This window comes from Acomys russatus, chromosome 25, assembly GCF_903995435.1.
Source record: "Acomys russatus chromosome 25, mAcoRus1.1, whole genome shotgun sequence".
In the NCBI taxonomy this organism is placed as follows: Eukaryota; Metazoa; Chordata; class Mammalia; order Rodentia; family Muridae; genus Acomys; species Acomys russatus.
The window spans coordinates 46448332-46461637 of record NC_067161.1 but is presented as its reverse complement, the minus strand read 5'-3'; the positions used below and the strand labels follow the sequence as shown (position 1 = coordinate 46461637).

The following is a 13306-nucleotide window of genomic DNA, read 5'->3' as shown; positions in this document are numbered from 1 at the left end:
GCCTGAAAACAAAGGAGTGGTGACATGGCTAATCCGTGAATACACACGAAAAGCTTCCTCAGTGGCATTGAGGCTAAGAGCTCCAATTCACCACATTGGCATTGCTTAATTTTCTCTTTTATGTTTGAGTTCTCATAGAGCTAAGGTGTCTAAAAGTTCCATAATGAACATGTAGAAGGAAGCAGTGGAGTTGAAATTTTTATGAGATCGATCCATATTAAACGAAATCAAAGTGGTAAAGGTAAAGATTAGAAAACCAGATGGAGGGCCCAGTAACCTGGGCCTTTGATTGAAGGAGGGTGGAGAGGGGATCTGGGTGAGCCTGGGAGTCAGCTGCGATAGTCGTGAACAGTGGTGCACGCCTTTGATCCCAGCAGAGGCAGGCGGATCTCTGTGAGTTCAAGGTCAGCCTGGTCTACAGAGTAAGCTCCAGGACAGCCAAGGCTACACAGAGAAAACCTTGGGGCAGGGGGAGGGTAAGTAAAGGAATAATAGCTCAGCCATGCAACAGTTCTCCTGGTGCAGCCCTTGGGAGGGGTAGCAGCAATGGTGCCAAGGTAAACTGTCTTAGGTTGCAGAAACAAACATGAAGGCAGATGAGTTAGCCAACTTGTCCATAATGATATTAACAACAGTGCTGAAATAGACAAAGTCAGGGTGCTCCTAAAAGTCAGTCTCACTAGGAAGCTGGTAGGAGGCACAGAACATAAAAATTATTGGCCAAAAGGCACATGTAGCAAGTAGCAGGAGAATTCTAGAAAAACCTTCCCCTTTCTCAGAGCATCATTGGTACATGGCACTTAAGAGTGGGCTGCTGGAGCTGTGGGATCCTCACAGAGACTGGGGGGTGGGGGTGGGGGATGAAGTACCAGAGGAGAAGCTAAGTGGGGTCTATCGTACTTGCAGATGACATGGCCATCTAGACAGGCAGGCAGGTCAGGAATAGGAAAGTGGGTCACACACAGCCAGGTGAGAGCATGGAGGCCATATTACAAAGCCATGGGAATGTGAACCCCCCAAAGAACATTAATACCTTAGGAAACTTGCTAATGACCTAAACAGTGTCTATGAGCCTCACAGCTGTCAGTGAAGGAGCTCCTCAAGTTCACCTCACACACCATGAGGCTCATGTCTGATAGTCACAGTTAGCTGAGTGTGGAGGAAACAGAGTCCCATCAGCTGTCCCCATTCCTATCACTTATAAGATCCATCTCTTTCTTGTCAGCCTGGATTAATGCAGATTGATCCGAGCTGGCTCTGCATTGCCAGGATTTGCCTCACCACGACCCCTACCAGTCTGTAATTTTCCAACTAATCTTTATTAAACACCTCTTTCCCCATATCCTTCTCCACCGAACAAAGGAAACAAATAGGTTCCTTTGTGAACAAAAAACATCACCAAAGCCATCTAGTAATCCCCACACCTTTTATCCTGCTGTTTGCTCTGGAGTTAGTTGCTTATCTCCCCAGTTCTAAAGCTGACATCAAATGCTTGCCAGCTAGGATTTATCGAGTTTAATAAAGGTATTTCTTGGGTTCATCTCAGTCGAATCCATAATAACTATTTCTCAATATAAAAAGTCATCATCCTACGTACACACAGTTGAAGAAGAGTACACACACATTTTAGTGTTTAGAAGGAATATCCAATATTAGCTGCTTTCTTTTCAAAGCTTTCTTGCATGAGTATCAAATTATATCTGTAATTTTAATTCTTCTGAAAGTAATTTTTGTACAGCTTAAGTATTTTCTCTTTTCTAACTTAGCTTCTTTCTCATATTTTACCTTCCCAGAAAAAAAAAATTCAATGTTTCCTTCATGGTATTACACGGTTTTATGATCCTTTTGTGTAAAGAATGGCATACGCCTTTCTCAAACTTTATTGGATTGTGCTAATAGCTAATGTGTAAATAGAGTTGGTCCTCTATATTAAGGTCATTTTTTAGGTTAAGTTTTTTTGGGAGGAGGGGGCCTTGAAGAGCAACACCATGGCATTGGCCTTGCTTCTGTGGTATTGGCTATGATATTTCATTACTATCATTATTGAATCTTGTTTTTTCCACTCGCAGCACAATATAATATTCACACCAAACCCCATTCTTGTTTTACATCGTTCTTCTCCCCATGGTCTTATATGCAAGAATGACACAAAGCTTCCCACGTACTGAGAATAGTAAGGGAGGAGTCTGATAGGGGAGAAGCCAGGACAGACTGAACACTGCTCACACCTTCCAGGAAAAGTCCCAAAGAAGACCAGATACATTCAGAAGAAAAAGAAAAGCAGAAGAGATCACACTCCCACGACTGCCCTTAACTTTTTTATGTCAGCACTTTGTAGGTAGTGGACCACTGCCCAGTCTTCCAGTAGGGGCTGTGTAAGGGGAACACAAATAATCCCAAACCGATCTTGAGGATAGCTGAGGAAGCAGGGCTGGGGAGGTCCAGATGTGGACAAATGTTTCCTTTTATCTGGGATTGCATATCTGAAAGATTTAGCCTCCTGGGAAGGGGGGAATATATGTCTTGGGTGTGAGTCCAGGCATGCCTAGGTCTGAGGGATGACAAACAGGCAACTCTGAGCAACAGAAGCACAAGATGAACAGACACAAGCAATGATCCTAACAACTCCATGCTTGCTTTAGGGAAGAAACTCGGATATACGTTCAACAATAGAAACTTCCACAACGTGTCTCTGGGGCAAGGACAAGAGGTAATTGCTGAAGCTGCACTAGACCTGGCTGCCCAGAAAGGTCACTGGGTGATTCTGCAGGTAAGGTCCCTCGGTGCAGAAGTAGGGCAGCCTTGCCTTCATGCCTGTTTGGGCTGCATCCCACAGACTCTGGGCTTCCTGAGCCCTCTGGCCCTCCTGCACCTGTTCCTCTGCTCTAACCCTCCTCAGTCTCATGGCCTCTCCACAAGGCCTCCACTAATCACTCTCCTTCCACCATATCCTCTCTAGTATGGTCTCCAAACAGTTCTGAGTTCCACTCAAAAGAGGAAACAGATCCCACTCTGGTGCAGGCTCAAGAAATTGGCATTAGCAGCTGGACTCTCAGTTGCTGATCTCGTCCATGGATGCTATGCGTTTTCCTCTCTGGTGCTCTTCTTTTGTGTCATATGTTCTGAGTTATCTCCCTGCAAGACAAGCCCTTAGCTGCTTCATTGGGAGTTTCGTTGTGGGGGCGGCGCAAGCTGGTATCTGGAAACACAGAGCCCTGCGACTGTCAACTCCATGGAACAAGGAGGAGGCGGGAAGCTACCATTCCTTCTTCTACCAAAGCCTGTCTCCCCATGCAGCTCACTTAGAAACTGTGATAGAGCTGGATGTGGTAGTGCATGCCTTTAATCCTAGCACTTAGAAGGCAGAGGCAGGCAGATCGCTGTGAGTTCGAGGCCAACCTGGTCTACAGAGAGCACCAGGACAGCCATGGCTATAGAGAGAAACCCTGTATCAAAAAAAGAAAAAGAAAAAAAGAAAAAGAAAGAAAGAAACTATGATGGAGTCAGAATAGTGCACGCATTATTCTTTTGTCTTAAAGCCATCTGCAGTCAGTCATATCAAGGCATCCCTTTCATGTTGGCTGTTTTCTTAGGACTTGTCCTTTGCCAAACTTCATTAGAGAAACTGATGTTTCTTACTGACTTTCACCATCAAGATCACTGCCTTAAACTGCTCAATGAAAGCCTGGGGTGGGGGTGGGGTGGTGGAGAGATAATTAAGTGGTTTAAAATGCTTGCTGCTCATCCAGGGGGCCTGAGTTCCACCCCTAGCATCTAAGTCAAGAGGGCCACAGCCACCTCTTCTGGATTCTACAGGCGCCTGTGTAATGGGAATGGTACATATGATTAAAGCATATCACGCACATTTTTTAAAAGCCTGTTGGGTGACAGAATTAATGAGGAAACTAAAGAAAGAATAGTGGCAAAAGCCATCCATCCATCCATCCTGGCTTCATTACCAAGAGCTTCATCAATCCCCTGATTACTCCCCCACATCTCGCTGCAGACTCCTTAATTATCCTTTTATTTATGGGGAGCCAGGCAGCTGAGAGATCTGCCATTCTCTGGAACTCCTTTTTCCGGGAGCAGTAGGAATCCCAGGAGAAATGGTGACAACAGCTGGAGCCCCTGCTTCTTCCATGTGCTGTGAGATACAATTCCTGCCCCCCCCCCCACTCTCTCAGCCTCCACCCCCACCACAAGGATCCAAGGATCCAGATCTGGTGGTTAGAAACACCATGTTCCTGAAACAAATGGCTCTGCCTCCAACCAGGGTCCTCAGAGTAGGAGCTGACTTTCCTTCCTCAGCAACCACTAGCTACTCAGTACCCCCACAAATCTAGTGTTGATGCGGTTTCTGGGCTCAGAATTCCCTCTTTAATCCATGGCAAGCGAGCATCTCTGAGAGAACCTGCCTCTCTGGATAAGACCTAGCTATTTGCAGTCTCTCCTTTTCCTCTGAGCAAACCATTGGGAGTGTTGACTACACATGATATGTCTGAACTGTAGCGTGTGGTGGGGGTGGAAGAAACTGACACCTCAAAGAGTTTATCTGCCTGAACCTCCTGGATAGTCTGGTCTTAATGCTTACCCTGGTGTCACCCAGCATGGTGACACTCGCATGCAACCCATCGGTCAGAAGGGGGATGTTCGAGGATTTTGAGTTTGAGGCTAACCTGGGCTATCTATCTGGTTCCAGTCCAGCATGGGCTTTGTAATAAGAACCTATGTCAACACTCCATCCCAAAAAAAGTTCCTGAAAAGTGAAAACCAAAACAAAAAACCAATGAAGTTGTTCTTCTTTCAAAACTTGGAAATGGAATAATTATAATCTTTTCAAGAAGAGCTGGGCATCAATAGCCCAGTGCTTCTGAGAACTTGTGACACTGCATTCTTGCTCCTGTCACTGTTCCTCCACTGGATCTAACAACTGTTACATGCCATGTCACAAAATGTCCCAACCAAAGAACAGCCAGAAGAACAGCTGGTATCCTTGGCCTGTCAATCAGGCCAAAGCTCAGGGTGCCCTACTCTTCCTGGCTATAAAAATTGTGCGTTGTTTTCCCAGTTCTCAAAGTCCTAGGGCTCCTCAAGTGGCCCCCAGAGTTCCTCCCACAGGAAATAGGTCTCCTGCTCCACCCAGCCTAGGTCTGTGAGGACTTGGAGTCTGAAGCATCTACAGAGTCACTTACTGCTGGCTTGCTGGTATTACCACCCAACAGGACCCCTGGCTCTCCAGAAAGCCCACTCAACTTGGCTTTAATCATGTGGTTCCAAGTGAACTACTTAACAAAAGTTCATTTCACTGCCTGCTACTAACCCTCACATTGCAGTTCCCAGTATGAAGAGCCCTTTCAAATTCCTTGCCTATGGGTCTTTGCAGCAGCTCTACAGTGTGGCGAGCATGGCTGTTACTTCTCTTTCTATAGGAGAGAGAACAGCACAGGGCAAATTACTGCAGTCCTTGTACTGTGTATTTAAGTGATCTGTGTATTTAAGGCTCTGCAAGCCTACCTGATCAAATATTGATTGAGGAGCCTTTATCTGTTCATCATAATGAAATATAGTGCAATGAAGCCAAGGAACCTACTTAGTAAAGGGGAAGGTGCCTTCTCCAAATGAGTGAGGAAAACTAAGTACTGATCTTGATTTTTTTTTTTTTAAAATGGGTTTCATGGTCTCTGCTGAGAAGTCAGGTGTAACATCGAACCACTACTCTGACATAGCCAATAGACAGGACATTCTCCATAGTTATGTGGAGAGCAGAGATTAACTCTGGCATGAACTCTGGTGCCCCGTATTTGATGATGTCCCCTTCGTGGGGAGCCCTGGTGGCACTCAAAGAAAGAATGGGCAGGCTACCAAGATGAGACTTGTTAGCCTGTGACCATAAAGTGGGGAAGATCCCCCTTGGTGAGGGGATTAGGGTTGGGGTGGGAGCGGGGAGGAACGGGTGGATACAAGTGATGGGATGACAATTGAGTTATAATCTGAATAAATTAATTTAAAAAATGGAAATCAGATTCGGGAACAAAAGACAGGCTCAAAGGCTAGACTGTGATGAGAGCAGGGACCTTTGTGGGTCATTGACAGCAGTATCTCACTGTGTCTTAGGTGGGTGTTTTTAGTGGCAGTTAGGAGAATGCTTTGGTGAGGTTGGAGCTTGGTCGGAAAAGTTTGAATGAGTCAGTCCCTTTCAAACTTGAACACTCATATACTGGTATAGAGGGTCCCACTAAAATGTGCTGAGTCTGTACGTCTGAGCAGGGATCTGAAATTCTGTTTCTTCCCAGCCCCCAGGTACAGCAGCCATGGCCACCCCTTCTGGTTCTCAAGGGTTCAAATAATCTGGGCACCAGGCAGTGGAGAATTGCACTTTAGACTCTAAGTACAGACTTTGTACCCACAGTGTGGTACCATCTGGGAGCTTGTTGGAAATATAAATAGCCAGGCTCTACTCTAGCTATTGAATCAGAAGCTGCAAGGCAGGGGGTGGGGGAGAAGTGGGGGGGGGTCCCAAAACCTGTGCTTTAAGCCATCCTCCAGGGGAAGTACATGCCGCCAAGTCTGAGAGCACAATGCTGGAAGGTCTATGATTATCAAAAGACGGGGTTGAATTGCATGACGCTGGGAGGACACCACTACTGGGCATCTCCAACTCTTCCTGTGTTGTGATTTTTAGACATTTCTCCTACCAAAGGCTATGAGTTACATGGCAGTCTAGGTGTACATACTCCTCTGAGTGCTTTAACATGTCTGAGAGCACAATGCTGGAAGGTCTATGATTATCAAAAGACGGGGTTGAATTGCATGACGCTGGGAGGACACCACTACTGGGCATCTCCAACTCTTCCTGTGTTGTGATTTTTAGACATTTCTCCTACCAAAGGCTATGAGTTACATGGCAGTCTAGGTGTACATACTCCTCTGAGTGCTTTAACATGTATGTTCTAGGTCTAGGGCAAAGCTAATTAGTAAAGTACTTGGCTGGCCTGAGTGAGACCTTCGTTTAATCCCTAGCCCCATGAAAATCAACGACTGTACACTCAAAGGTGGTGGGTATCGCATTATGTCTATTTTATTGCTAAGTCTAAGCAGTGACAACCACAATAGTCATGCCAAGACCCCTAGACAAGAAAACTGGAGGTCACTAACCACTGCTGAGACAGAGAAATAGACTTCTCCAGAACTAGCCTACACTACCAAGTGGTCAGCCTTGAAATAATGCACCTGCGAGCAGCCCTAAACAGACTTAGCAGGTTGTATTTGTATGTTTGTGCATTTGTGTATATGAGTAACAACAATGACCATGGGGGGTGAAGGTCATGGCTTTGAGAGGAAATGGAGGGAGCAGCATGGGAGGTACTGGAAGGAGAAAAGGGAAGGGGGAAATTATGTCATTATATCTTAACTAAAATTTTAGAATTATCAAAAAAAGATCTGAAGATTATGAAAGGCCAGGTGTCCCCTCTAGCGGCCCACCTGATAACTGCTCACGGCTAAGAGATATAAATGCATGCCTACTTGGGCCCTCTTCCTTCTTAACAGAACATCCACCTGGTGGCCAAGTGGCTCAGCACCCTGGAGAAGAAATTAGAGGAGCTCAGTGAGGAAAGTCACCCAGACTTCAGGGTTTTCATCAGCGCCGAGCCTGCACCGTCCCCTGAGGGCCACATCATTCCCCAGGGCATTCTGGAAAACTCCATCAAGATCACCAATGAGCCCCCGACAGGCATGCACGCCAACTTGCACAAAGCCCTGGACAACTTCACTCAGGTACTGACCGGGAGGGAAGACAGAAGGAGGACTCCACCCAACAAAGGGCCAACTCAGACCCAGTGGGAGGAAAGTGTGTGGGCTCTGGCTGCCTCATCTTCCTCCAAAATGAACAGAAAGAATCCCATGGCAGAGAATTTTGTTTTGGTCTTTTGTTGTTGTTTTGTTTTGCTTTGTTTACTTCAGAGGATCCAAAGACTGCCTCCCTACTATCCTTTTAAAATGCAGGCTTACCTCTGTCCCCCATAAGCAACACCCCCCTTAAAGTCCACCAAGCAGTGCCTCGCCGGCTTCCTCTGAACCAGCACCCGCCTCTTTCCTTCTACTGATCCTTTTTTTCCTTTCGGCCCAGGGGTCCCTCATCTGCCCCTCCTTGTGTTCTGCAGCCGCACACCCCTCCATACTGTTTGCTCAGGCTCCTGGTTGATCAGTCCTGCTCAGAAGAGGGGAGCAGTGGGGAGCAGTGAGGACCGTGGATGGCACTGCATCCCCCATTGCTAGGAGTCTGGTTCCCGTCTCCTCTCTCCTTTCAGAAGCATCTCAATACAGAAGCCAGGGGCTCCTTACCACCAAGAACAAAAACGCATATCCTTGTTCCATGATGGGCAGGGAAGGACAGTTTCCCCACCTACATGGGGCACAGTGCATTGATAGAATGGATAAGGCGTCCATACCCACAGACCCTCTGCTGCTGTCATCAGCTAGGCTTGGGTACCTAAATAGTTAGTCCATGTGCACAAAGTTATATCATAGACCAAACACCTGTAACCTGAATATAAACTGTAACTCAAATGCTGGGTGGAAACCCATCTCTTCTGCATGCCTGCCTCCAGCCTGGACCCCCACCTGGCCTCAACTCAGTATGATCACCAGTCCCTTCACTGTGCATCAAACCCTAAACATGACTTACTATCATACCTTGACGCAGTATGAACCCAGCTCTTCACCACACCCTTGTGTCAGTGTTGTTCATGATGCTTCCCTTCCAGGACACTCTGGAGATGTGTTCCCGGGAGATGGAGTTCAAGAGCATCCTCTTTGCTCTGTGTTATTTTCACGCGGTGGTTGCCGAAAGACGCAAGTTTGGGCCGCAGGGATGGAATCGGTCCTACCCTTTTAACACTGGGGACCTCACCATCTCTGTAAACGTGCTCTACAATTTCCTGGAGGCTAACACAAAGGTAAAGCAAAGGGGTATGGGTGTAGGTCGTTATCATATGGCTTTCCCATATATGAGGGTTGTGTGGCATGAGGAAGGTCTAAGACCCTCACACAAATGCGATAAGCAAGTTCCGAGGCCAGGACCAGCCTAAGGCTGAAAACTACTACCATGATATCAGAGCTAGGAAGCAAAGGAACCCAAACTGTCAGCCTCATAAGAATTTATCCAAAACCAATCAGACCACTTATATGTGCTCACATCATTGCAGGCATTTGTGGATTGACGGGAAGAGACCCCCCATACTCACCTAATTTAAGTTCTCAACCCAACTTGACTAGGCAAAGGGGCAGAGCTTTCATTGGTACACACAGCTCTTCCTGTGGATATGGTTCTGCCAGAGGCAGAGAAAAGGCCAAATTCAAACTATAGCCAGCCTCCTCTTTGTTGATTCCATTTCAGAAAAACTTATGCTAATAAAGTCTTCCATCTAAAGGACTGTTCATACCACCAAGGGCACCATGGGGGTCAGATGCTCTGAGAAGTCCCCCCTGTAGCGCTGGGCCCAGGGGAGCCTGGCTCCAGGGCTTTGCCCCCTTTCTTGTTTGACTTGTCTCAAATGGTTTCCCTCATTAACTCTTACTCCAGCAGCCTTCTATCCTGCACTGTGCTTACTCCGAAATTAATGGCAGAAAGGTCCTCACTTCCTCCATTTGGCATTCACTGCCTGTGTGCAGGGCTTCTAGGAAAAGCTTGGTATAACATAAAACACATCCAATATACTGGTTCTGGGGGGCACAAAGTTTAAAAGGGCTTCACTTTTAATCTGAAACAAAGCCTGTGGGGGGGTTGTTTCTTTTCCTACCCTTTTGCCTCTGGTGCAGGTGCCCTACGACGACTTGCGCTACTTGTTTGGTGAGATCATGTATGGAGGCCATATCACAGATGACTGGGACAGGAGACTCTGCAGAACCTATTTGGAGGAATTCATTAGGCCAGAAATGCTGGAAGGAGAGCTGTCCCTGGCCCCAGGGTTCCCACTCCCAGGCAACATGGACTACAGTGGTTATCATCAGGTGAGGCACTGCCATGCTTATTGCAGTGTGCTAGTCTCGTGGGGTTTGTTGAACATTCCTCCTGTCTGTCCTGCACACCTCAGCATGTCCATGTGCACAAGACTGGAATCCAGGAACGGATGGCCCCAAGATCTGAGCATATTTCAAACGTGCTCTTTGCCCCAACCTTGCTTTGCTCAACCCAACAGACTCAGGATTTCCAGCCTCAAATTAATGATGAAATTAAGCCTGGAGATCTTGTATGTTTGATTCCATAATTCCACTTGTCAATCTTTCCCACAAATAATATCCAGGGCAGTTATTTTCTTGTTTTTTAATCAAGATGTTGACAAAAACAATATTAATGGGGAAATTAATATTATTGTGGAAATTAATTTTGCTTTTAATTTCCCAGGTAGGAATTTAGATACCTTTGCATAAACCTTATCACTATCTTCATAGAAAGTGATCAGGTGACCTCACATTTCCTGTTGGTTGCTATGAACACAGGCATGTATAAAAGAAAAAGTTTTCTTACTAGCATTTCAGTTTTTCATGTGCTATTATTGCATTTATTTTTAAAGCATTCTGTTCTCTTTTTAAAATCTACTGAGAACCATTTTGGAGGGGAGGGAAAACGATTTTTAGGCGTTTCAACATTCTTGAAAGAACTGCAGCTTACCAAAGCTTATAGTATATTTAAGGTGAAAAAGTGGTCATAGAAACTTAAAAGAAACTTTTGAAAACTTAAGAATCATAGTTGTAGAAGCCATTTGACCCACAAGAGTCATACTTGTAAGGAGAAATTCAAAGTGAGGAGACTCCTGATGAGAAGAAATAACTTTCTAAGTACGTGAGAGGCTTTGCCCAGGATCGCAGTGCAAGAGCATCCCCTGGTGTCTGTGGACAGTCCACCAGCCAGAGCAGCACTCCCGAGGAGGCTTGGCTCTTGGATCCCATGGCGGGCCTGCGATAGGACTTGCACATTTCCAAAGAGCTGAGGTAAACTCCCTTCTGCGTACTTCCCTGAAACCTGCCAGATAAAAGGTGGATCTAGGGCACCTGCCGAGGGCCAAGGAATGGGCTGGAAGAAATACAAGGAGGAGCAATATTTGAACTAGTTGGTAACACCACCAAGAAACCGCGAAAGAAAGCCTCTTTAGGAGCTTAAGGTGGACGTTAGCTTCTCGCTGTTATAAAAAAGAACCATGAAGGAGTATGCAAAACAATCAGTGAAGAAAGTGACCTCTATAAGCTGTGTAAGATTCTTAGGCAGACTGGTGACTACCGGAGTTAATCAGAGATGTGTTTATGCGGCACCATGTTTTAACATGCTTCAGTTCCTGTTCCTTTTGGGGGAGAGTGTGAGTTCTCCGGTTTGTAGCCAAGCTCATGGCTTCCTCCAGCACAGTCTCATGTTTATTTTGTATGGGAGTTGTGGGGAACTGGTCTGGTGTGAAAAGAAGAGGCCAAACCAACCGAGCCAGCAGGAGCCGCGCCTGGTGAAGTACGCAGCCACCTACAGCCAGGGGAGTGGTGCTGTGTTCCACATAGGACCTCGCAGAGGATGGGAGACAAGTTGGTTACTCTTGGTTTCAGTATATCGACGCTGAGCTGCCCCCCGAGTCTCCCTACCTGTATGGCCTCCACCCGAACGCTGAGATCGGCTTCCTGACCCAGATATCGGAAAAGCTCTTCCGAACCGTGCTGGAGATGCAGCCTCGGGACAGCCACGCCGGAGATGGAGCTGGCATTACGCGGGAAGAAAAGGTGCATGGTGGGCATGGCCCGAGATGGTTTGGGGAGCCCAAGGCTTGTAAGTAGGCGCCTTTCTGTTAATCACATTGGCAGTGGGTAGCGTGTATAACACACACACACAAACACACACACAAACAAAGACACTGATCCTTTGCCCCAACAGTCCCTCCCCACCCACTTCAGCCCTTTCCTGACACTCTGGTTAAATCAGAGGAAAGTCCTTGCCATTAGGATTGGCAGATGATTTTGCCAGTCCAGAGCCAGATTTTACTTAACTTGTCTGCCGAAATGAGGGAGGGAAGGTTAGGGCTGAGCAGAAGGGACTGGGGGTTTTGATACCAACTTCCGGATTCTTTGGCAAAGTAAATCAAGACACTGCAGAATTGGCTGTAAAACACCTCTCCACTCACCTGCCAAGCAGACCCCTTCTGGATAGGCCACTCTGTCAGTGGGAATGACCTCCAGTCCCAGTGTCAATAGACACAAAGTGCTTCTAGCACAAGGCCAGGAAATGCCATGAAGCTGCGAAGAAATTACAGGATAGAAAGCATGATTCTATTGTTAGAAATCAGCCAGTGAAAGCACTCAAAGTATGCTGATTTTATGATGTATTTACACTTACTTATTGCAGAATTTTTATGGTGTAGAAATGCTGAATAGAACAATTATTTATCAATAGAATGACAGTAAATTATGTGCAACAGCAAAATAATACACAATTTAAATGAAGAAAGCAATTCTATACAGAGGAGTGCACTCCACATCTATAGGAAAGTGAGCCACAACGGCACATACCTTTAATCTCAGCCCTGGGGAGGCAGAGGCAGGCAGATCTCAGTGAGTTCAAGACCAACCTGATATACATTGTGAGTTCCAGGACAGCCAAGGGTTACCCAGTGAGACCCTGTCTCAATAAGTAAATCAATAATAAAATATTTATAGGGACAGGCCTGTAGCTCAGTGGTGGAATGCTTGCCTGGCATGCATAAGAGCCATGCATAAGCTGTGTGTCTGTGTGTGTGTGAGAGAGAGAGAATACACACATATGTATGTATGTATGTATGTATGTATGCATGTATAGAAAAAGAGAGGAAGAGAGACTAATGGACCTCCTGGTGGTTGGATGGGTGATAATGCATAAATGGTAATTGTTAAGTAAATGCAGTTGGCTGGCTGGCTGGCTGAAAACAGCAAGTGTCCTGCACATTGAAGGAAACACGACAAACCCAACCGAACACTGGCAGCTTAACTGTATTTTTTTTCCTCTTGTCTGAAGAATAGATTCTAAAAAGGTGTTTTTCCTGATATTTCTCAAAAAGAAGGAAAAGCAGAGGTTTTGCTTATGGAGATGAAGCTAACCTCATCCCTTGGAACCCTCCCGTCTTCTCTGCAGTACTCCTGGGGCTCCCTGAGCAAAGAAGAGGTCCCCTGCCCATCTGTGTCCAGCTCCTCCCACCAACAGGTTCCTTCTCTGGCCTCCAAATTCCTCCTGACTTGGAAAGGCAGAAAGAACTCTGTGTCCCCATCCTCATGTATTTTGGAAGAATGCCTCTAGACC

The 13306-nt window shown here is 46.3% G+C and overlaps 1 protein-coding gene across 1 annotated transcript in view; it reads left to right on the top strand.

The window, feature by feature from the left end:
- Positions 1-13306, top strand: part of Dnah9 (dynein axonemal heavy chain 9) — a 328265-nt gene that overhangs the window by 304113 nt on the left and 10846 nt on the right. The window contains 5 exon segments of the mRNA XM_051167603.1: positions 2643-2770; positions 7549-7776; positions 8766-8957; positions 9820-10011; positions 11590-11760. Of these exon segments, the coding sequence (XP_051023560.1) occupies positions 2643-2770; positions 7549-7776; positions 8766-8957; positions 9820-10011; positions 11590-11760 (911 nt within the window).